The sequence below is a fragment of the Vidua macroura genome, chromosome 7, assembly GCF_024509145.1.
Source record: "Vidua macroura isolate BioBank_ID:100142 chromosome 7, ASM2450914v1, whole genome shotgun sequence".
NCBI classification, from domain to species: domain Eukaryota; kingdom Metazoa; phylum Chordata; class Aves; order Passeriformes; family Viduidae; genus Vidua; species Vidua macroura.
This window is the reverse complement of record NC_071577.1, coordinates 10,217,125-10,242,914: the sequence shown is the minus strand read 5'-3', so window position 1 is coordinate 10,242,914 and position 25,790 is coordinate 10,217,125. Positions and strand designations below refer to the sequence as shown.

Sequence of the window (25,790 nt, the reverse complement as noted above, 5' to 3'; positions counted from 1 at the left end):
TGTAAGTATGTCATGCCTTTTGTCAGCCATGACGCTTTGGAACAGCTTTGGTTTTGTTTTAATTTACACTCTAAAATCTGCCCTGAAGTAAAAGTAATTGTCATACTAAACCTAGATAAGCTGCTTTCCAGTTCTCACTGCCTGTCCTCCTCCCCCCTCCCCTGTGTACCACAGAGAAAGCTTGTGGCCTGTTTTGTTGCCAGTGCTTCAAAGCTGAACACAGCTTTTACTGTGAAATAGAATACAGATTTTGCAAGTACAGACAAATAGTTTTGAGATTGACTTGTGCACCACTTACCTCCTGAAACATGGGGTGTTGAAAACAATGCTGAGGCAATTCTAAGAAAGGGTTCACTCCTTGCTGCTGTTCCAGTTTCTTTGCCATCTGGCCATGCTGCTCTGCCTGCTTGGCTCTGGTGTATGTTCCCAGGGGTAAATGGTGCTCTTCCTTTTGTGGCTAATCGGACTAGAATGTCAGCAGGTCTCGAGATCGACAGAAAGAACCACTGAATGCCCAATCATTTGCACATGATGTTATTCCCCAAAGGGAATCATAAAGCACTGTCTTGAATACAAGTATTTTAAATTATAGCTCAGTACTGGTACAGTAAGTAAAACTCCTTTTCTCTCCCTCTTCTTACTCTACAATGACTGAGATTTTTGCTGGTTTCTGCACAGATTTGTTCTTTCCATTTAACGCCAGACTCTTGCATGCTAAAAGTCTCTCTATTTTTCTCTAATTCTAGGCCTTTGTGTACCTACCTAGCCTCATATTGAGAGTTACCTCATTATTTCCCTCCTCTTCCCTTTATTATAGATCAAGGAGTAAATGTTGTAAAGGGAATTATCTTTGCCTGCTTCTCCATCCTTTCATATTTCTGCTCATTTTCCTCAATTCCCAAGGAATTTGAGTGCTCATTTTCTCCTTGAGTTGTAAGACTTCCAATCCGTTTTACACTTTCCAAGCACTTTTTTTCAGCTAAATAGAACATCATTACAAAAATCCTCTGGATTCACTTCTGTTACCCCAAATAACTGTGCCACTGTTTAAATAAAATTCTGTTGCGCGTACCTGTCTTTAAGAACAAGAAATGTTTCTTCAATTTTAAGATAAAGCCTAAAAGCTCAGTTATGCACTGATGCAAGGTGCTGGAACAGATCCCCTCCCACTTGCCTGCCCTCCCTGCAGACATCAAGATTTGATAAGCTGGACACAGGGATTTCTTGCAGTAGCTACATTTTTAGGTCATACAGAGGGACAAGGGGAGAGCCTCTTCCAGAATTTTAGAAACAATAAAAAAGCCGCATTTTTGATATCTTCTTTCTGAATACACATGGCCAGTTATGTGTAAAGAAACAAAACTGGGATAAAAATAGTACTTTCAAATGTAAAACTAGAAAAAGTTGCACTTGTTACTAATTAAGAGCTATAGGCTTTTCAGATCCAGGTCTTCTTACATCTTCTTTTTTCTTTCTGTTGCAGCACAGGTCTTGTGTCCATAAAAAAATAGTGCAGATTATGATAGCTACCTCAGTAAAAATTGCTTGTGATGACTGAAAACTAGGGCTTTTAAAAAGTCAATCTAAATCTGGTTGATAAAGGACACTCACTGTAGCTCACTGTAGCAGCATTGGTGCATAGAATGGCCTATGTGTCTTTTTCTCTAAGTTTTCTTGTAAGAACCTGACCTAAATGATTACTACTCATGTGGTTGGATCAATTTGTTTACATACTTAGGGGTCAGAAGAACAAGTCTGAGACATCAGATATTACTAGAGATGATCTGTCTCCAGTCAGCTCGTTGTGCTTCTATGTGTCTGCAGCAATTTGGACTGAGACTCTCTAATACATAATCAGTATATGGAAAGAAATATTTTATATTTAAATTATATAACATCAATATTTTATGTTTTAAAATACCACACTAAATTATTGAAACATTCACAATACCCACTGTTTTTAATGATATTTTTAAAACACTTTTATAGAGTTGATTTATATGTCAGCAGCCAAAGACTGTGTCCAGATTGATCTGTGACACTGCATTGCTCTGGCTCACTATGTCATCTTATCTGTTAGTATCTACAGATGAAAATGGATTATACTCTTTGGAGTGGGCCATAACATTAATGATAAACAAAGATTAATTTTGATTCAGTTTAAGATTCATTGTGTCTGGATGCAGGGGGTAATGCTCTTACATCCATGATTTTTGATCCACTGTACTGTAAGCTCCTGCTGCTTCCTGAATCAATTCCACTCACTTGCTTTGCCTTTGAAAACATTTTTGCTGCACCTTAGCTATTTTTGCACATTTGTATGCAGACATATTTGCCCTTTGTTGTGTTATGCTCACTTATGCTCAATTGATTGCTACATTTCTTTTTGGTTCTAGCTCTACCAGAAGCTATTCTTATGCAGTTAAAAATGTAACAAGTGTAGTCACTTGATGGGAGCTGTTACAAAAGGACTTTCACTGCAGTCAGTATTGGTAGTATCATAACACTGCTTACTCAAACAGCTAAAAATTATTTACCAGCCTGATGAAGGTGACAGAGGCAACATCTCTGAAGACCTTTTCTATTTATGTTTCTGTTATTGTGTTGCCTAAGCATTCCTGGGCAGCATTCTTTTACAGTGTGAGTTAGATTATTTAGTAAATAGCCAAGTGTGATGTGTGGGTTTGCTGCGACACAGGTCTGCTTTTCTATATGTGACCAGGAAGGGAGTATTTATTTCCCTCTGTATAGTTCTCTGTTGTGGTGGCCCTCAATTTCTGAATAACTTCTCTAAATTCTCTGATTGACTAAATGTGGGTCATTCTCAATTTAAGATAATACAGCCTTCAGGACACAAAAGAGTCACAGTAGTTATATTTAATTTCTGCATCTGTTGGTCATGTTGTTTTCCATTAGAAAAATACTTGTAATAAGGTTCTGTATCCATCATGAGAAAAAAATGGAAATCAGTTATAAAGTTTCTATACACAGTCACATAATGACTTTTGAAGTACAGCGCTGAGTGGGCAGCCTTGTATGGGAAATAAAATTCAGATACTCTACATTCTTTTTTTTGCAAGCTTGTTGATGAATTCAGACTGAACTGCCTGTAAAATGATGTGCCTCCCTGAGGTATGCTGAGACTAACACAGCCCCGTGCTATGAAGAAGCTCCTGTGAAGAAAATTAACTCTTATTTCGCCCAAAACCAGCCCACTGGTTTAAATTGGTTGCTTGTTAATTTCTTTACTCTCCTTAACTTCTATTCTCATTCTGTAAGTACCCTTTACAAAATACAGCTGTCAGTGGAAAAAGAAGTTTCCAGCAGTAAAAGTCTGATTGACCATGGGAGTGTATTACCTTGGAGAAAGCTGAAGGAAGACATCAGCTTTAGTATATAAGATCATGAAAAGTAGAACTCTGACAGTGCAGAATAAAGTGTATTTTAATAGATATTATAGGGTTAAGACTTGTATGTGTAAATGCTGGAAGTACCTGGTGAAGCGAACACAAAAGATTTTTAATGGTGTGAAGGGCCTCCTAGGGGGAACTCTAGCTATGTAAGAGTTCAGCTAAATGAAAACAAAATAAAATTAGAAAATCCAGAAATGAAAAAGGAATGCATTTAGACTTCTTGGTTTGTTCTTTCCACAGCATGTATTAATCTAATGAATATCTGTCCTCTGTGTTAGATCTAGAAGGTTAAATATGCAGTGGTATGTTAACCATTTGGGAAGTTACCAATAATCAAAAAAAGCATATGAATACCAGTAAAGAATTTACTAGGATTTGTACCATTAATTAATCTTTATTTCAAAATTTTATCTCAAAACTGGATTATTTAGAAATTATCTTCAAAGAAGCAATTTGCACCTCTTTCTTTATAATGAATACAAAGAAAAAATATTTTTAGTCTCTTAAATAGACATCTGAAATAAGGCTGTACAAAACTTGAAGGCTATCTAGAAACAAATCCAATTATGGCTAAAACACTTGAGAAAGTGGAAGCTGATTTAATTACTTCTTCCAAAAGAAAATTACATCTTTCAGCTTTCTATTATTAGAACCCAACATTTATTTTTATCACTCTAAAAAAAGAACAAGCTTGGAAGAGAAGCTCTTTTCATGGAATTCACACTCGAATCTTTGGTACTTAATACTGAAGCCAAAAATTTGAATCCTTAAACAAAATTCTGATTGTCAAGAAAACAAGCCAGAAAAAAATGCTTTGAGATAGATGGTATTTGTATTTTTAGATATGGGATTAGAAAATACTAATTTAAGCATTAGAAAGACCAAAATGGGCATGATTGTTATTTCATTATCTTTAGGAAAAAAGTCATCGTTATTGCTGAACATGCATAAAAATAACAGCAGGCTTTACTTAATGCAGAGAAAATATGCTATTATGGCATTAAAGAAGCTGGAAGTGATGAAGTGATGAAGCTGTTTTAGAAGTGAATGCAGTTTTACACACAACTTTGCATTTTCAGGACAGCTAAACACAGGCCCATGGCTCTTGCTGCTGCTCAGGTGAGACCTGACCACTGTTCAGAGAAAGGGCTAAAGGACAGATAAGGGGTGAGACAAAGTTTTACCCTGTGCAAGTAAGATTCAGATGTTTGCTCAAATCCCATTTGCCTCCTTGGAACAGCAGTGCTTCATGTGAATACATTTGGCCGAGTTCCTGAATATAAAATCGAGTTTGATAACCACTCACCCTATGGTTGCATTTCTCAGGAAATTAAACTGGAATCTTAAAAACTTCATACATCTGTATTAAAACCAGAGAGTGACAGATAGTCATTACACGGAAGAATCTTGAAAATATTTTCAGATTTAGTAGTGTATCACCCTAATGGAATAAATTAATTTCTTCTTGGGCAGAATTGTAAGAGAGTCCAGGGAAGGGTGAGAGGAAATTTGATTTATATTAAATTGAGATAACTTAAAAAAAATTTTCATGTAAAACCCAATCAAAGATCTCTGTAGATAAGCAAAAGAAAAAGAAGGTCTACTCTCACCTTAAAAACCTGTCAAATACATACTGCTTGTCCAAGGGAGTATCACCCAATTAATCCCACTGTTTTTGATGAGAAGTATGAAATACTGTGAAGATATTTGTGAAGACTAATAGCCTTAGTTGGGTAAAGTACTCTTTTTCTAGTATTTGAACAATTTAAAATGTTATTTAAAATCTGTTATATCCTCATCAGACACTGGCTTCTTTTGGCCAATGATTTTTAAGATATCTTTAGTTTTAACATGAAACATGGATGGCTGGAAGGTCTGAGCAAGGGGAAAATTAACAGTGAGGAAGGGAAGTAAACTGAAATGGTGGAAAGGATGAAAGAGAATATTTGTGTGAAATAACTACTTGTGAATTATTCAGCAGAGGGTCTTGTCTCCAGATAGGATCAAACACACATTTTTATTGACAAGTATAATGTAGGTAACCTTTGACAAATGAGACCTCAATATGTGTGTTGTGGTTGTGTCCTATAATCTAAGTATTGGATTACATAGAATATTTTTGTTTTATTTATCAGTTTCCCTTTTGAAGATTTGTCTAAATTAAAATTATTTTGTTGAAAGTGAATTTTTTTTAAAATTGGGCCTTACTGCTGCTTACTACCTAAATCTGAAAATATGGCATAGACAACAGCAGAAACTCTTCTGCTTTTGAGGGAAGGGTTTAATCATGACAGGCTGCTAGAGAATTGTGCTAGATACTTAGAAATGTGAATACTATTACTGACTTGGTGAACACAACTGCCCAGGATAAAAAATTGGTTTCTAACCATGTATTTTGAATTTGAATCAATAATGCTGAAGGCTTTTTCTGTTTGAAATACTTTTGTGTTTAAAATGTAGGTAATTATCACATTAGAAGAATAGTTAATTATTAATTCTTTTGAAAGTATTAGGATGACAACTTCATGAAATTTATGTATTTTTCGAAAGTATTGGGGTTTTTTTTGGTGGTGATTTGAAGTACGTGCAAAAATTACAGATGGAGTAACATTAGCAAAAGGATGTCAACTCTCTTAGTAGTCCAGTGGAGATAACAATCATGGTTTTTTGAAGTTATTCTCTGTATGACTCACCCATCCTTCAAAGCATAGAAAAAGCTATTTCAGCCAAATAATGAAGATAATATGATGCTTTATTAGTGTTTGAACCATAGAAGGCCTTTTAATATTTTGTTGAACTGCACATGGTAAATCTAATATTATTTAAGTTATAAAGCAAAGCAAGAGGTATGTTACATAGAATTATTATTTTTATGATTAATCATAACAATAATTGTGGTTATGATGATTTTTACCAGTAATTTTATAACTGTGTCCTTTGCCTGTATAGGGAGTTGGTGTCTCAGTCCATGGCCATTTTCGAGTTGCTACAGAAAAGACTGTTTTTGCCATGCCAGAAACAGCAATAGGTAAGTGTTCTAAGAAATTATCAAATGTTAACGTGCTTAGGGTTTCACTGTCTGTGTAGTCAGGGTGAAATGTCTTTGACTGAATGCTTTGGTGGTAGGGAAAGAATATGGAAAGTACTTTCTGTTAAATTATCAGAAACTTATCTGTGTTCTGGGAGTTGATCATTGAGCCTCTTAACTGTGTAGACTGACACAACAGCTGTCAGCAGAAAACTTTTAAAATGAACTAAGTCTTGCTACAGATGGGGGGAGATAAAGTCTGAAGCTCCCAGTGCAGGTACACCAGCTTTACATTGGGAACTCGGTATGAGTCAAACTGGGTGTACCACAAGCTGCTCTGCAATGTTAATGAGACAGATTTTGGAATTACAGCTTTTCTTGTAGATTATTAATGTGGACCCATTACAACTGTGCACAGATTGTGCCTAGGCAAGATCACAGTGTCTTCAGTGTCACCTTTTTTGGTTTTAAACAGCAACATATACCTTGTGTTTTCTAATGTTTGATCCTACAGTTTCTTTGTCAATTCTGAGAGATACAAAAAAGAAATGTATCCCAGAGCTACATAAAGATACAGGTATGGCTCAAGAAAAATGAGTCAGATTAAAGGGAACTCTCCTGATGCAACTGTCAAGCACAATAAAGCATAATAAACCACCCAAATACAAGCCAACTCGTTACCAAGCTCATTCCCAAGAGAAATATTAGCACAATTCCTGCTAGCTGATAAATGTAATGTAATTTTTCTGAACAAGTAAAGTTGGGATGAAAAAACCAAAAACTACTTCAGCCCTCCAAGTATTGTTTTATTTCTGAGGAAAAGCTTAGTAAACTAAACTTAAGCTTTAATACAACATGAGTTTTCTAAGCTCTGAAGTTAATAATCAGTTGTTGTATATGAAAACAATTTGAAGTAAACAATTTGTATTTTTTTAACTAAACAGAGGTTCATTGGTGTATGAAATTATTCTAATAATAAAAGCACCTTCACTTTCTTCTTCAAAGGTAAAGATATAAGTAGTTTTATATTACCAAGAACTACATACTTTACACAGATTTATTGTGTTGACAAGGAGTTATTTAAAAAAAATAGACTGAGAAGACATGAAGAAAAGCTTAGAACTTGCTTAGGAAAGAAAGTAATTAAACTCCTTTTAGGATCACTTAGAAGTAAAACCACTGAAATCTGTTTGGATTTAAAGGCTTAGCTGTTTTGATCTCTGTGGGGTGTGTTTAAAATATCTGGCTCTCTAGATACTGTATTAATTTATTTTTTTCACATGCTCACTTATTTCAGTAGGCATGACACCTTTGCTGTGAAGTGAAAACAAAGCATTCATTCAGCTGCTCCGTTTTCACACAATTATTCTGCATTTGTACAGCACCATAAATAAAAGGCTGTAGATAAATATGCCACTTAGCAAATAGGAAGAAAAGGCAGTTCTAGACTGTAGGAGTTTGATATAGATAAGATAAAGCATTAGAAAGCAGCACAGAAGTAGGAAGGTGTGGAAAAACCACTGGTGGGGAGAGCAAAGGATGAAAGTATAAGGTATGGGCTTTGAGGTGCTGTTATACTAATAATGGATACTTTCTTGCATATCCCTGCTAAATTTTTAGCTTTCTAGAAGTCATTACTAATAAATTCCCAACCCCCTGTGCCAGGCAAGGTAAGAATGTAGCAGCACTGCCTTTCTTCTGCTTGGCAAATGTAGAGTTGCACCTTTGGGATTACAGCAGAGCATGTTGCACCTGTGTCAGAGCACAGACTGTAAGTCAGCAGTACAGGCAGAGGCTCATGGCCTGGGCAGCCCAGCAGTAACACAGCTCTTCCCTTACTTCACTGGGAAATTGAGAAATGATTGCTAAATGCTAACAAAAAAACAAAAATCAGGTATGGAATACATTAAGACAACCCCAGCAGCAAAGAGAAACATATGGGAAGTGTTATGGAGAGAAGAGCAATATGTAGAACATGGACAAGAGGAGTAAAATCATAAGAGAAAAAGGAGGACAGGAATATTGAAAAGATGCAGTAGAAGCTATAGCAGACTATGCAACTAAGTAAGTTTAAAGTTGATTAGGTAGACCTTCACTAATCCTGTTTGTAAATTCCTTAATTAAAGAAACCTTCATTCAATTTAGGTTTATTTACCTCTAAAGCTGCATAAGCTAATCAGTTTCACAGTTTATTTAGAACTGATTTCCTGTGTATGGCCAAGTGGAAGGACACTATGGATCCCAATAGAAAGATGTTTTTCCTCTGGAAATGTGCTGGAGTGTGGGGGGGAGCAGTAGTCCAGCATCAGTATTATTTTAACTACAACAAAAAGAAAAAAATAATGTTGCTGTTGTTGTTCTGGTGGATGGAGAGAATAATGTAATTGCCTTTTTGCTTTGGAGGGCATTTTTAAGATAGGTTTTACTTTCAAATGAGGTTGGGTTTGGTTTTTTTGTTGCAGTAGAAGGGATATCCAAGGGGAGACAGATGAATAGAAAAATGAAACTAAACAGAAGTCTTGGCATCACTGTTGCGATAGCTCAAGCTGAGAAGGTAAAATAATAGTAGAATACACTATTTGAGAATGTGAGTACAGATAAAAAAAAGGTAAGTGATGAATTGGAGTTAATACAGCTTAGGGCTTTTAAAGGGTATCAGCAAGGCATTCAGCATTTCAGAAGATTTGGGTGTCTCAGTAGCCTAGAAGATGAAGAATAAATCAATTAATGACAGCACACACATCAGTGGGAATAGTATACTACAGCTGTAACTGATAGGAAGTGACTCCTAAACCCAACCTTTTGATGTATTAGAAGCAGCAGAACAAAAAGAAGACCAAGAGGGAGCCAGAGGAGAAAAGATGTGATGGGTTAGATATAAAGATTATTAAGAGGGAAACACTGAAGAGCAGCTGTCTGAAAGAAACCTCCCTTTATTGCATCCAAGGGGGAGGACTATTCAGGGAGCACTAATTCCTCATGTCTCAAAATACTTGGAATAGGGTCTTTCTATAATACATACATTGACTCTTGTGAAAAAAAGTAATTACATGTTAGTGAAAAATCACCATCTGTTATCTGAACCCCATTTAAACTCCTTATGAATTTTCCCGGTTATTATCTCTTCTTTGACAACTGTCTTACAAATTTCTTATTGCTCATTTGTATGCTATTTTATTTGTTTTCATGATTCATTCTCTGAAAGGGAAAAAAAAAACCACCACACTTTTAATTTCTTTAAAAGATTTTCAGTTTCATGAATGCACTATTGGCATGATTTCAAGGCAGTAACTGGACCCTGCTTCTATGCTTTCAGATTTCTGAAACCAAGACTAAATACTGAAATCAATCTCAATACTGAAATCAATAGCTAAACTAAAGTTTTCTCAAGTTTAAATATGTTTAAAAAGATGTCCAAATTTATTTTTGGTGAGCAATTTATATAAGAAGGTAGATACTTTCCAATACAACTTTTAAAAGTATTTAAAATTCTAGTCACAGCTTTAAATTCTTTTAAAAAGTACCCTAATCTGTAGATTTAAAAAAAGTTTATAGAGAGTTACTAAACTGGAGAGTTTAATATTATTTTTTAATATTAGCTTAGTCACAATCCTGTCAAAGAGCCAAGTACTAAGGCAGCATCTTGTGCCTCCACCTTCAGGAAGACCCTGGTAATATTGTTGAACTATTAGTGAATTCTCAGCCCCCAAATTTGTTCAAACTAAGCTGTGCAAGAGGCACTTCGTCAGTGTTTAATATTTTTATCATAATAAAATATTTCAGTGAAAAAACAGCATCTAGTTTGAACTTGCACAAATTATTTCACAATTCTTTGGGTCACTTCTATTTCCTTTCTGAGAACACACTTGATTTTTCAAGCACCTAAAATTGTCTCAAGGTGTTGGCAAATAGAATAAATATTTTTCTTTGGGATATGTTTGCAAAGTATGTGCCAGTAGAAAGGATGAAGTTTGGAAAGTGTTCAAGAGTTTGCTTTTAGGAAGGGTTTTGATGCCAGAAATGTCAAGTCAAGGAGAAACTTGGGCAAGGTTGCTGTGCCTGTGTAAGGAAGATGAAAGGGAGACTAGAAAAAATTGCTGCTAATGGTGATTAGTACAAGAGCTCCTCCCTTCACTTTTGTTTTGTGTTGTTTGTTGCAGGCCTTTTCCCTGATGTAGGTGGAGGGTATTTCTTGCCAAGGCTCTCAGGAAAGATTGGCTATTACCTCGCGCTGACAGGATGCAGGCTGAAAGGAAGGGATGTGCTAAGAGTTGGCATCGCTACGCATTTCGTAGAATCTGAAAAGGTAACGTGCCAACAGTGCTGGCCAGGGCACAGCCCACAGCCACACTGAGAGCTTGGGGTTTTAGCCCCCCAGTACCCTGGGACCAACACGGGTGTCTGCAGAGGTGCACTTACATTAGCTGGCATGCCCTGCCAACAGGGATGGTGAGACACTCTCAAGCTGTCCTTCTAACACTTGCCAGCTGGTGACAGCTTTGCTTGAAGGAAGGAGCAAATGGTGCTGTTTTTACAATTCCACTGTTGGAAGGGCATGATCTACTCAGCAGAATGAAGTTGCTTAAAAAATTTTGCCGTTTAAACAACAGTGTATGAAACCAGAGGTTTATACAACTGCAGGGTTTGCAGTGAAGGTAACACTCCATTAAAATTTTCTTTCAGGCTGGTGCAGCCCAACTTTACCTGCTGCAGCTGTAGCACTGCTTTGGGGGGCTGCTTGGGAAGCAGTTCTTTGCTGGTCACTGCAGACATAATTAAATTGGGGTGGTTCAACACTGACACATGAACTCTGTCTCCTTGTGTTGTTTGCTTTGTACTTCTTTAGGGTCTGTCAAAGTTGGGGAGGATGAGGAAGTGTTTATATATGTATATCCTACTATTACCATAGTAATAACTCAAGTAGTATGTTTTGTTTTGCTTACTTGTAATCAAATCTTATTTTTAACAGCTACCTGCCTTGGAGAAAGACCTGATAGCATTGAAATCTCCTTCAAAAGAAAAAATTGCAGATTTATTGAACTCTTACCACATGAAGGTAATCTGAAATTACTGAAATCAAGCAAAATTGTTAAATATATGTAGACATTATTTTTTTATCCATGTTACTGATTATCTTTTTCTGTGTTTGAAAAGAATGAGTTTCCAAACTCATTGCACTCTCTCCATAATACTTGTGTTAGCACCATGTAACAATGGGCATGAAAATAAAAGGTTTTGCCGTTACAATCAGTGGCTATTTTAACACTTTTGATGTGCATTGCAGTTCTCTTTCAAAAGAAAACCTCTAGAGTCAAACTAGTATTCAGTGTTAGTCTATTACTCTGCTGTTTTTCAGCTTTAAAATGAGCTGTCTCTACTCTTGTTATTTCTATTTTGTAATTACTAAGTTCATAAATAAGATTAATTGAAAAATAAATGGGATAAGCTAATTTACATCATAGTACTGATTATTTTGGCAAAACAGAACACTGTGAAATAGGAGTGATTATATGTTGCAGTAGCCTGCTTTACAAGATTACACTGAATGGAAAAGGAAACTGCATTTTTAGTTATCAGAGCTGAAATGCCAGGGAATCTTTTCAGCTTCAGCTGCTGTTCCTGAAACATCTGCTTATGTCCCAAACCCCTTAATGCCAGAAGATGTGAAACATTTGACAGCCTTCCCACAGAAGGCCGATGGATCTATCACACACTTTGTATGTCTAAATAAAATTTTGTTAAATGACATTGAAAAGAGAAGGAGGAGAAATGCCCTTTTTTTTTTTTTGGTCATTAAAAAAGCCTAAACATAGGCCTGTATATTTTTAAACAAAATGCAAGGTTGTTTTTAAAAATAATCTCAAGATTTATCTGCACTGACTTTCTTAGTGTATTGCACAGAAGTGTTTTGATAGAATAATCAGAATTACTTGTATACAAGACAACCACCCAGACAAATATGCATACATAGTAGCTCAGAGCAAGCCCTGCAGTATGAGGCAACATCTTTAACATTCACAGGATAGTGCCAAGTTCATATATACACACTGCAAAATTTTAATGCATTAAAAATTGCACTGTCTTGTGAACATTAGGAGTTCAGTTTATGATACGATATTTCTGGAACACAAGTCACTGAAATTCTTTTTATACACTTTTCAGTCTAAAATAACCAAGTAAAACCAAGTAAAACATGTATTTGCTTTTAAAATAGTGCACAATTGATCAAGAAAAGGAGTTTGCTCTTCATGAACATATGGAGAAGATTAACAGGTATTTAGCATTATTTTAAAATTTTTTGTGGGTAGAGAACATGAAGTTAAATCTAGTAACAGTATTTCACAGATAAGGTGAGAGAAATTGCCTCCAAGTTTAAGTAACATTTTGTCTTTAGAAAGCTTTATCTGAAGCTCATTAAATATTTCACTCATCACTGCATTAAATACTTGGTTAAAGTAGCCTGATTCATAGCCTATGGCACATTAAAATAAACATTTTCTGTCGATATTGGATGGGAATTTATGAGAGTAACTATTCCATTAAACAGGAAATGTTTCCTAACACATTTCCAGGACTCATTGGGTGAAGGCACCAAACCAGCAGAATGGAGCTGATAGCTAAAGATTTGCCATGTTACAAAATACAGCTATGACTGATGGTAGTAATTGAAGTTTATAGATAAATACCAGAGTTTGTTAGTAAGGTTTTTTGAAACACTAGAGATTTGTAAAGGAAAAGGAGATGCCTGAGTTACTTGAAACTGAGCAACATGGGAGACATTGCTAAGAAAAGCCAAATCAGCTGGTTATGCTGTTTCTAACATCTTACTGACCCTGCAAAGGTAAAACAGAGACTGAAGCAGCTTGTTAACTGATTTTTTTTTCTTCTAGTCTTTTTTCAGCAAATAGCATGGAAGAAATTGTTAAAAAGTTAAAGCAAGATGGTTCTCCTTTTGCCATGAAGCAGTTAGAGGTAAAGTCTTCTATGTCATTTTTGTTAGAGATTTTAAGTCTGGTTTTATGGTTTCTTATCATAAGGCAGACTTTAGTTACCCTATAGGGCTTTGGACTGAGAACCTCAGGTTCTCACACACAGTCCTGAGGGATTCTCAGTAGTTCTATTCAGACAAGGGTATTCCTCTAAAATCACACAATGTGAGCACCATCATATGGTGCATAAAACTGTAATTTAGTAAAAAAACCCCAACTCGCCCTTTTTTCCCCCCTCCCCACGGGCAGGAGGTTGTTGGGAACAAGTATTCCCTTTATAGCTTCTCATTGTATTGCCAAGGCTTGGAATAAAACAGTGCCAGAAGAGTGTTGTTGCTTCCATTCCAGGTATCTCATTTGGGTAAACAGCAAAAAAATTTATAATCACAAAGTATTTTTTGATCTTTCTAATGCATTTCTGAGTGTTGGATGTAGTCACTACTCAAAAAACGTGCAGCACTGCTACACACGTAATTCATACTTCAGCCTCAAAAGCAAGAAGCAACTTACATTCATTTATAAATAATATGCATATTTTCTTTTTTTCCTTTGAAGTCTCTTTGTTCAGGTGCCTTGTAAAAGTTTTGATTTGAGCTAGTGAAATATTCCAACTGGATTGAACTGAAGTGTTCCTCCAACAAAAGGGTTGTTTTAACTTTAGTTACAGCTCACAGAAGAAATTCTCCTTTCATAGTAAAATAAAACATCCATCATCTCTGACATTGATATGAGCAGAAGGAATTTTATAAGGTAGTATTCACATTAGGCACCCTGTCACTTAAAAAAAAAATTAATTCAAAATGTCACTGGAACTATCAAACAGTTTTTGAGAAAGGAAGTTCTAAGACTATCTTTGTGCCAACCAGTACATCTAGTACATTGCAAGAAGTTTAACATATGCCTTATAAAAGCAAAATGGAATAAAAGGGAAAGCTGATTTTTTTCCCCTAGTATTCCAAGTTTCATTGGATAAAGCAGTCAAATGAGTTGGTGCCAGAATAAAAATACTATCTGTTCATATATTGATTAGGTTCAGTGGTTGTTGCAAACAACAAGGAATTATTTGTCCTTTTTCCTTATTGTTTATGATAGTACATTTGTTTAACAGTTTTAATTCAGAACTTAAAACTAAGTAATCTATTGATGACTAAATTAGGTCATCTACTTCAAAGTTATGATTTTGTGTAACTGATTTTTTAAATTTCTGAACAACAACAACAAAAAAGGCTATTTTGTTGCTTCTTCCGTTCTCTTATGTCTTTAATACGACTTTATAACAACTTTTTTCTTTCATGTGATTCATAAATGAATGTCCTTGGAGTTGACCAGAGTTTCAGAACAATTGTCTGTTCTGTTCAGGAGATAAGACTGTGTTAGCCTGACTTGCTTCAGTCCATGCAGAAATTCGTGGGAAAATCACCATGAAACAAATCACACATTTTCTATCAGATGTAAGATTTTAGTGTGAACAAATACTTAAATTTCAGAGGAGTTTCTTACAGCAGACATGCTGTGCTAAGCAGTAGGATTAAGCAAGGTTGTGAAACCAAGGTTTCATGTTAGTGTCCAGGAACAACAGCAAATCCTCCTGATAAATATCCTATCAGCTGATTCAGTAACAGCAATGTCTATGCTTATTCTCTTGTTTGTTCCTGTATTTATTATAAGTAAGCTCACGGAATAAGCCCTAACTGAAATTTTAATACAAATATCCTAATTTGGAGGTACCCCTTAGAACATCCACCTTGCACCTTGGATCAACAAGTTTAATAAAATGGAACTCCTAGTTCTTCAATAATCCAAGTATGCTGTGATTCCAAGTATCCTGGTCTCTTTGACCTACAGTACTCCTGCTTTTTACTTTCAAAACATGCCTGCTTGGCAGGCTGTCACATATCTGACACTCAAATATTGTGTGAAGAAGAATATAAAGTTGTTAAAATCTTACTTGAGAATGACTTCATGATTTACACCACATTTTGAACCCAGCTACAAACAGGTATAAAGCTAGAGAACTAACACTTTGAGCTCCGTAGTTTTCAAACCTTTAACTTCGTAGTGCTACTTTGTTTTCAGGATTTACATGAGCCAAAAAGCTTTAATCTGAGGGGCAGGTGGACTATTTCTAGTGGGATGAAGTAAATGCTGGGTCTAAACCTGAAAAGCACCAGATACTTGACTTGGTTTTCACAAAATGCTTTCTTAGAGTTTTTTGGCAGGACAGCGCACCTCCTGAGCACTGACACTTCGTGGTTTAAAATCTGTCATTGTTACTGAATGAGTGCCAACGTACTGTGCAGGGCACTGCAGACCAAAGATTACAAGACACATTGTCCATTGTCCAGATCTACTGATCAGCCTGGCATGCACATAATAGCTCCTGAAACTTTAATGTGTGTGCAGCAAATGGGTGAGGTAGATTGCAGGAATGAAGCTTGGTAGTGTTGAATTCAAAGAAGCATTCTGAAACTCTGTTAGCAGACCAGTGAGAGTAATGCTCTGTCCTTGGGCAGCTTTCCTGTGTAGCTTTGGCTAGATACTCCTCATACATTGTCAGAGCTCATCCAGGACCATTGTTCCCTGTAGCTGAACAAATGCATTGATAGCTCAGAAAGTAAGTGATGGATGGCTTCATCTATTGCAAGGGAAGTGAGGCACTGGACCTCTGGGAGGTTTTGGGGTTTTCAAGTGAAAGAAAGTCACTATTCCCAGTTTATGCTTGTAAGGAAATTTGCTGTGTCAGTGCCACTTAATTCAGTCACCTTCTATTAGCATTTTAATGGTGTTCAGTCTACTGCAAATTCAGCTTAGAGCTTTTGGGATCATTGTGTCAAAATCAAGATGGTTTGAAAGATAGTGGAATAGATGTCAAATACTTCTATGAAGACTTCTTTGCATTTTAGTACTGCCCACTCCAGCCTATCCTGTCTCTTTTTCAGGCTTGTTCCCTAGCACCAATCCCCTCCTCTTTGTACAGAGAATGTATTTATAGCTACAGTGGTGACTCATTTTTCTGCAATTACACCTACCCATTTTCCTGCCATGTTCCTCTTCCTCCAGCTTGATTTATGTCAGTACCTCCTCCACCTTCAGCCTCATTGATATGCCAAGATAACCGGACTAGTGCATCTAGCAGCTGCCTTAAGTGCTGTTTTCAGATCTTCCCCATTCCAGTGCTTGCTTTGACCAGAACTTGCCATGACCATTTCACCCCTGGAGCCATCTGGCTATACCATGCATAGCATTTAACCTGGTCTGAGCAAAGTCTTCCTATTCTAAATGACAGAATGTGAAACTCAAAGGAGGAAAGGTGCAGCTGAAAGATAAGGCCAGCAAGAACATCTTACAGGAAATATGGGGTCCAGTTAAGAGCTGCCACCCATCTGGGACCTACAGAGTGATATAGTTAGAGGTACAGCAGATTTCTTAAACTGCGGAAAGGCAGCTCATTGTTGGAGAGCTTGACCAGAACTGAGGAACTGTTGGCACTTGGAGCCAGTGTTGGCTTATTCTTTGCCAGCTTCTCTCTCAAGCACAGTGATTACATGCAAGTTACAGAATGGCAGAACCAGTGCTCTGAAGGCACAATTCCAGAGACTCCTGCTTGTATAGCAATCACATGTTTTCCAGCTTAACTAGGCAAAATGGGTCACTGCTGGTGTCTGGAGGGATGAAGAGTAATTGGGAGCTAGAAAAAAATGTTGCTGCTGATGACTGGAAACCTGCCATTTCAGGCTGTGGTAAGGAGCCTAATGTCTGCAATGACAATAATGTAAAGAGGCAAATCTTACCATCTGCTGCTTTTTAATAGTGATAAAAATGTCCTAATTATCAGGAAATGTCAATTGTACCATGAATGATACACATCTTTTATTTGGGTTTACAGAGAAAGGAGGATCATGCTTAGAGTAAGAAAACAATGATAAGCAACAATAAGATTTAGCTCCCTTTCCCCACAACCTTGTGAAGCTTTAAAGCTCAGTTCTTTTTCCTTAACTAGGATTTTGTCTTTCTCCCCACTTTCCCCTACTGTTAACTGGCATGCAGTTCACCAAAGGATACTCCTGAGAGCCAGATTTACAGCATTTGTTTGTGTGTGTTAAAAGAATCCTGTCTCTGGCACAATATTTATAGCCTGTGCTTCTGTCAAAAGAAGTAAGGCAAGACCTCCAAGCCTCCTATCAGCAAAGTAATGTAGGGCTAAATTACTTCAGTATCTTTTGATCCTAGATAAGAAACCTGGATAAATATGTTTAGTTTATTGTAGTATTTTCTTCCACAGATTTCTTCTTTGCATATCATTTGGTCTTTGCCAATGATCATGAAGCAACAACTTGAAGTTTGTTGCCAATCTCTCTATTACTACCTTATTGCTCTTTTGTATCAAATAAAGCTTAAATGCTAAGGAATACTAATATCACCTACAATATCAGTAAATCTAAGAGTATATCACACTAAAATATATATATATATATATGATATTCAAAACCAAAGTAATTGCTGTAACACTTATCAAAAGATTCTCCTTGAAAATGTCTTTCAAACTACAGTCATTTCTCTGGCTAGTAGTAATTTTATCTTAAATGATGGGACTTTAGGAGTTCTAGGTTTTCCACAAGTGATGGCACACATCCCAGAGATCTTGCTGATCAAAGCTTATGCAGGAAAGTTCATTTAATGTGACAGCTTGGTGGGAGGGAGCAGGAAGAATAGGTGTCACAGAGGGAGCTCAGGGAGAAGAGAGCCATCTTTTCACAGAGTTTAAAATGCACAAAAGACAGACTTGGAAAAGTGTCCAAATTGAAGAAAATAAAAATAATGTTAATGTCTTCCCCAGACGATTAATAAGATGTCACCTACATCTTTAAAGCTGACTCTCAGACAGCTCAGAGAAGGAGCTTCCATGAGCTTACAAGAGGTACTCCGGATGGAATACAGACTGAGCCAAGCATGCATGGTAAGCAACAGCTGAGCCCCTTGTCCCTTTCCAGCCACAGGGGGAGAACAGTTTACCAGAGACTACAAATTTTATGTAGCTTTCATGAAGAGTTTCTAGGCTTTAATTTTCAGTATGATCTTTGTGTGTGAGGCTGTCACTTTTGTCTCATTTCATGTTATTATATGGAATGCAAAGGACACTACATTAATGTTGGTCAGATGGGAATGTAGAAGACTTCTGTTAAAGTATGAAAACATTAATATATAGATTCATATTTGGATTGTAGTTTTAAAACTGGTGTTCTTGAACAGGTTTTCTATTCAAATTGCTTAGCCCTCAGTTCCCATCAGCAGGGTGCAAATAGTTGTTTATCACTGCCTTTCAAGAGTGTTGTCTATGAAAAATTTATCACAGCAAGAGATTTTAGTGCTATTTGTACTAAGTGCTGAGTACTTGGATAGCACATGAGAAAGTGATCCTTCCAGTGGAACAGAGCTGCTAACTGAATTACATGAACAAATTCCTTACAGAGTTTGCCATGGCATCCTTATTATTAGTTTTGTCACATTTTAAAATAAGGTTTTTATGTGTCCAGTTATTTGTGATGGTTAAAGTAAATATTTAAAGAAGTGAAAATCTGTCTAATTCTGATATGTTCTAATGCCTGACTAAAACTAAGATTGTGGCTCCATTACTAGTGAAGCATGCTTAGGGATTTAAATGTTTTTTAAAAAACAATTGGATGTTTACAGGATTCCAATTAACTGCAAAGTGTTCCAAGTATGCAGAATACATCACAATTCCTGAAGACTGGCCTTTCTCAAAAGAATTTCTGATACTACACACCTTAGCCCCATTATGTGAACCTCTTTAGAAAAAGATCTGAGGTGTTACACAGAGAACTGGGACCGTGGCACAGTGCCTGATCAGCTACAGGTCAACAGACTGATTTTAAGAGATGTGGCTGCATTTAAGCAAGAAGATACACAGCTCTTTAATAAGTAAAGACAAAGTAGGCCTAGAAAAGAACAGTACAAGTGGGATTTAACTGAATCTTGAGAACTTGCATTTCAAGCAGAAGTGGGATAGGGAATGGTGGGATAAATATAATCTGTCATGTTACAGCTTTTTTTTTTTAAATAATCTTTCAGAAAGGCCATGACTTCTATGAAGGGGTTCGAGCAGGTAAGTATCCACACCAGAAACACTCCTCAAGCTTAATAGCATGCAAGCTCACAATTGTGGTGCTTCTTTGGAAATCACTCCAAGTGCATGCAGCAACAGCCCAGAAGAAACTTCCCAGCTTTCCATAGGTTTTGTTTATTGGACTTCTGTGTGGCCAAAATTTGTTGTTGTTCCAAAGCACAAGAGCCATGTCGTTTCCTTTGTGCAATCTCAGTTCCCTAACGTTATTTATCCCCCTGGTTGCACCATTTCACATTTAACACTGACAGTACTGAGTAGCTGCATGCATCACTTGTGTCCAGGTTTAGTGTTGCCACAGTTCTGGTTCAGCCAGCTACCCAATGCTTTGAGACTCAAAATCAAAAACTACTGTTCATATAGAAAACTGTTAGAACAACGACTTACTTTCCCCCATGTCCAGAATATCTCTGGATGGAAGTGTCTTACTACTAAAAAACTGTAAACTTAACACTAACAAATTCAGCATTTTAAGGCATTGGTCAAGAGAGGTTGTGGTAAAAGTAGAGCGATGGCTCAGCAAATGCATCCAGGGGACAGACTTCAAGCCTGTCCTTGATCCTACTGCTGATTCACTGTGCAGTTTGTCAAGCCCAAAGTCACATCTGTTAGGAGCTGTAGCAATTATTTATGTACTGTTCATCACGAGATGAAATAAAGCAAAGGCATTTCTTTTTCCAAGGAGCTTACAATACAAGTCATTTGGATGGATAACTTTTGGTTGGACTTTTAATTCACACAGTTACTTACTCAAGTATTATCACCTCCTCCTCATTGTTTTATATCTGTCTGTATGAAGCAGTTTAAATTCCACTTGAGGAATGGATATTAGTTGGAGTGTCTGCTATTAGTAACACTGTACTAAAGATAGCCTGGGGTGAGAGATGCAAAATTTATTCATCCAGCATGGGGAAGGTTTCTGATTTTCATTAATTAGTCTTTAGCACTTATTAGCAGACACTCCTTTGAAGAATTTACCACACATGTTGAGAAGTGGTTTTCATTATGTTGGTAATGGGGACAAGGATATCTTAAAAATACTTTTCCTGGGATATTTACTAAATCAGCAAATAAGCTGCTGAAATGTAGTTATTCAGGAAGTGACAAACTCCCATGTCTGAGAGTCAGAGGAACACCAACTGAATTTCTCTTTGCAAGCCACAAGGTCATGAAACCATCTGGGACCACAGTACAGTACAAAGGCAAATCCCTTGTCAGTATGGCCAGGAAATACACAAACTGCTTGTAAAGAGAGAGGCTGCAAGAACAGCAGCTGAGAAGCTTCTCTTTTATACAGGATGATGCAGCAAAAGTTTAACTATATCAGAGGAAGGAAAAAAACAAACCCAAAGATCCAACTGCACTGAGGGGATTGCTTATAATAATTTGTTCCTGAAACACTTTTGTTCTCTGCTTACTGCATGGATCCTGTTCTCAGATTTTCAGTCTTAGCATTGTTTCTCTTGTTGCAGAGGAGCGTAGAATCTGACTCAAGATCACTTTTGTAGTTTGGTCTAATTTCATAAAAATCATTATCCATCAATGTGCTAAGCATCCTTTTTAACAAGAAGGGAGATTATTTAGTACTTCACAGGACCAACCATTGTGAATAAAATTGATTAAAGTGTTAAGCATTAGCTTTCTCTTTCTTAAAGCCTTACATTTACAAGTATTTAAGAGCTGGCTTTTGGCCCTCTCTACCACAAAAAGATCTACCACCAAAAGAACTTGAGTTACAACAATCAGATTTTAGTGTAAGAATGTTTCTCAGCAGCCAATGGCCACAGGTCAGGTTTTACTAATACCTTTCATCTGCTTCAAACTATAATTTTAAAAGGCTTTCTAGGGAGTCGTTTTAAAGCTTTTAAAACCAGCTTTGACCTGAGGTCAAAATTTCTCTTTTTTCTTTCAACCTGAAAATCTGCTGTGGCAGTCTTCCCTGTTTATGACTATTGTGATTGGAGTGATTAAAGAAAAGCCAAAACTCTTAAAGTATAAAACACACAGATCGTATTTCATCTGCATTTTCCTGTAAAATGGTAAAAGTGGACTTGGAACACAGTAGGTATCAATTTTTCACCTTGATTAATAGAATAATATGTCAACTAAGAAATGCATAGGTCTGGGTAGTTGCCAAGAATTGTTTTTCAAATTTTACTGCCTAAGTGGCCATTTTTGGAGTCAATGCTCAAACACATCCAGGTAGGACACAACCTCAGCAGCAAATCTCAGGGACAAATATCTGTTCACTCACCCTCCTAACTCTTTGTGCAGGAATATGCACTTGAAATGGAATTGTAAAGGACTTCTACATCTTGCTGATGCTGCAAAGATGGTATTTCTGTGCAGCTTCTGCCACCTCCCCTGCAGGGCTGGCAGATGCAAGCTGTACCCTGGGCACTCCAGGGCCCTGCACGAGCTGAGAGATTTTATGGCAGCAAACAGAATGTCAGGGGCTTGGAAATACCAGACTTTGACTGTGCTGGAGGAAGCTCAGCAACAGAGCACTAACTGAAGTCTGATAAAGTCACTGCTACTGAACAGAGAGGTTTGAGATTTTGATTTTAAAAAGTGAAACACAAGAACAAACCCTTAACACAATGTCTGTGCTCAGTTACTTTTATCATAATGAATTTCTCTTAGCCTACCTTAGAAGTCCTCAGAATTTCTGTTTTCTTAATGATTGATCTCCAGCTGGAGAGATATAAAATATAAAGAAGCCAATGCAGAAAGGCAATATTTTCACGATTCTACTAGAAAACTAATATTTTGACTCATACAAGATTAAAGACTCCACTGGAGAGACCATTATGAGCATTGAGTTTATCCTCCAGAGTAAAACTGGCCACAGATCCAAACAGAAAGATGAACTTGAATGGACAGCAGTACCCTGGAGTGGAGAACTGGCAGCACTTCCTACAGCATGGCAGAGGGGAAGCTGTAGTAACATACACACGGACACTTTTTCCTCTTTAATTTAAACCATCTCTAGTCAGTGTTGGCTTTTGTGGATAACAGACTATTTTGGCTAGACTGTGAACTTCAACTAAAATTGAAGAAGATCTCTAGATAATTTTTATTCCAATGGAATAAATATAGTTTATGTGGAATAATTATATATTTTGACTCAAGCCAATCAGTGGTTTCACCATGTTCAGAAATACCCTGCAAGATCCCAGCTTTTCAGTAAGTTACCTAGTTGAACATCATAGTAAAAGCACTCTTTTACAGGACTTTTCTTTTAAAGAACTGTCCTCATGGAGTCTGTTTTCAGTGGAATTGCAGTTTCCTATATAATGGGCTACTTTTTACAATTAATTTGTTTCTAAGGAGTCCTTAGTTCCCCATTTACAAGTAAATAGGTGTAGGGCTCTGATTTGCCTTTCTCTTTGGGGATGTAAGCTAAAGCATTGTGATGCCTGTGTATCTTCAGCTACAGAAATACTAATTAGTGCAGTTGTCATCTGAATGGTGTGTATTTTCTAGCCATTCTCAACCATTGGTTAAAGACAGAAAAGTTAAAGAGAAGTTTTCAGGTCACATTTTTTTTTTTACTAAAAGTTGGTAGGCAGACCATAATGCCTATTTTTTTAATAAGAACAGTCTCTAGGTAGGTATTCTTTTCACTGAACATAGCATTCCACCCCCTTACACATTCCTTATCTTGGACATTTGTAGTTCACTCTATAAGAACAAACTCAGTTTAGAAAAGCATAACAGCTTGCCCAAAAATAGCTGTTATTCGTGGAAATATCTGGTCACCTGCCTTTAGAATCCTCCTCCTCTAAACTCTTTGTCAGAAAACAAATAAATAAAAGCCATTCTCCAGAGAGAAGTTTGAAATGTGCTTCCTCTTCCTGCCCATCCTCTCTTATATGCTGTGAGCTGTGTTGGTCAGGAGGTTTCCCCAGGCCACAGGTGCATCTCCAAATCAGTTGTTGATCTCACTCATCTGAAGGGAATGAGGGTTGTGAGGCAATCAGTGCATCCTAAAGAGCCACAGTTCTTACAGCTGTTCTTCTTTAAATGATAAAAAATTCACATTTTCAGTAGTACCTTTATGGGTTTCTTAAAGCCTGAAAGGATGCTCTGGAATTCCATAAATACTGCTCATTTTTACACACAAATTAACTCCCTCTTGTTTTATTGTTTGCTAATGCAGCCATTGCTGACATGCCTTCAGCATTCCTGTGATACAGGGAATATTCTTTGGGAATTGGCATTTTTGTGTCAGCCTTTTACGTGTGATTCATTCAGTGATGGTTTTTATCTTCAGTGATGTATTTCCCAGGCTGTAGCATAAAGATTATACTAAGATTATACAGACTGCCACAGTTAAATCTACCCAGGCCTCAGTAGCTGTCAGTATTTACAAATAAACACCCTCAGTTCCCACAAAGATACCCTGCTTTACTCTCTCCTCGTGAGTTATTTCATTATTAATGTGATGTGTTTAAATTAGCTTTAGGCACTCAGCACCACTGAGTCATCTCCTGTACCCTCCCAAGAGTCAGATTTTGCAGAGAGGTGTGAAAGCCTTGTCCAAAAGGAGCACCGTAAAGTGCTGTTCGCAGGCTCCCATGAAGAAGCCTAAGTCAGCCAAGAGTGGCAGGTCTAACTAAACCACTCATTTCAGGTCTATTCCGTCAAATCTTGGGCTGCTTCTGAAGTGATTCACTGCTCCTTGTATCATCTGGCAACTCCCAGAGTCATCTCTGGACAGGTCACAACTCAGGAACATTGATTAGAGTAGAAATATCTCTGGTACCAAAACTGCCTTCTCCAGAGCACACGGATTTGTCTCCCCCATGGAATCACTGTAGTGATCTGTCTTGATGCAATCTTAAGTCATTTAATTAGAGGAAGTTTATGAGTAACTCTGGTGTTTCTCTGTTCCACCTGGCAGTGCTGATTGACAAAGACCAGTCCCCCAAATGGAAGCCAGCTGCTCTAGAAGAAGTCAGCGATGAATTTGTGGACAATTGTTTTAAACCACTGGGAAATGACGATCTCAAGCTGTAAAGATCAAACCTATTGACATCTTATCTGCTTAGTTCTATGATAAAAAATTAACTGCAGTGTGATGCATTTGGACAAGACTTTTTTAACTAGCCTGAGATTCACAAGTTGTTTTTGTTGGTTTTTTTTTTTTTTTTTTTTTTTTTTGTTTTGTTTTTTTTTTCCATTCAGGAACATTCTCTAATGAGAAAATAATTGTATCTCTTAATAATGGGAAAAATCACTTTAAGGCAAATTGTTATTTTTACTGATTTACACAGTGATTAACATTTAATTTTTTGCATCAACTCTTAGTTTAGGAGGAGCCCTTGGGGAAAAGAGCACAGTTGAAGGGGTGACCTAATAAGCAAAAAGTCAAGATACCTTTTGTACTACTGGCTTTGTCACTGATCTGGTAAATTGGGATTGTGCCACAGATTCTTCTGCGTACAATGAAAATAAAATATGGTTAAACCTTTAATGCAATCAGAGCTACAAAGGAAAATGCAAGACAGAATCCATGGTGTTAAATGTACTTTTAAATAAACACTCAGACTGATACATTATTAGTCTGAGAACAAGAAATTGTTCTATTGATTAAATGTTTGTAATTTTTCAGCTTTGCTGTGTGATGTAAACATTATTTCAAATGTGATAATGTTGCCAGAGCCTGGAGCACACTTCTCTTTCCGTGCATAGCCCATTTTTAAAAATGTCATTATGTCTGATTCAACTGCATAATCAGTATTTCACTATTTCAGAAAATTGATGGTTTTTCTTGGTCTTACAGTGGTGAAGAAACAAGTGCCTCAAACCTTGCTGTGAACAACAAGCAGCACATTTCCAGTGCATTCAAGGTGGCAGGGTTCTTATGCTGATAATACATGAAGTTACACAACATAACCACAACTTCTAGATGCAAGCATTTGTGGGAGGGAAATTATTTTTTCTATTGTATATGCAACAGAAAGCTATTAATCTTTCTTCAACATTACACCTTCTTTTTTATGCTTCATCAGATCATGTAGCAGTGCTTCTTTCTTCTTAACTTCTACACTTACAGGCAGGTCACAAGTACAAATTTTGGCTTCTCTGAAGACCAAAGGAAGAAAACTTCTGTTCAAATGCCATAGTCAGTAACCAGCACTGGGGAATCAAAAAGTCAGAGCGGCAGCAGAACCATTATGGAGTTTTCAACATTGGGCAGTTTTTATGACCAA

General features: G+C 36.9%; 1 protein-coding gene across 6 annotated transcripts in view; it reads left to right on the top strand.

The window, feature by feature from the left end:
• HIBCH (3-hydroxyisobutyryl-CoA hydrolase) overlaps window positions 1–25,190 on the top strand; it is a 35,627-nt gene extending 10,437 nt beyond the window's left edge. For 4 of the 6 annotated variants that reach the window (XM_053983109.1, XM_053983105.1, XM_053983103.1 and 1 more), the window contains 8 exons: window positions 6,363–6,441; window positions 10,602–10,747; window positions 11,411–11,497; window positions 12,656–12,714; window positions 13,332–13,413; window positions 18,268–18,387; window positions 19,521–19,554; window positions 24,479–25,190. In XM_053983109.1, the coding sequence (XP_053839084.1) occupies window positions 6,363–6,441; window positions 10,602–10,747; window positions 11,411–11,497; window positions 12,656–12,714; window positions 13,332–13,413; window positions 18,268–18,387; window positions 19,521–19,554; window positions 24,479–24,594 (723 nt within the window). In that variant the 3' untranslated portion in view covers window positions 24,595–25,190. The other 2 variants (XM_053983106.1, XM_053983108.1) reach the window with 2 other exon arrangements.
• The last annotated feature ends 600 nt before the right edge of the window (window positions 25,191–25,790 follow it).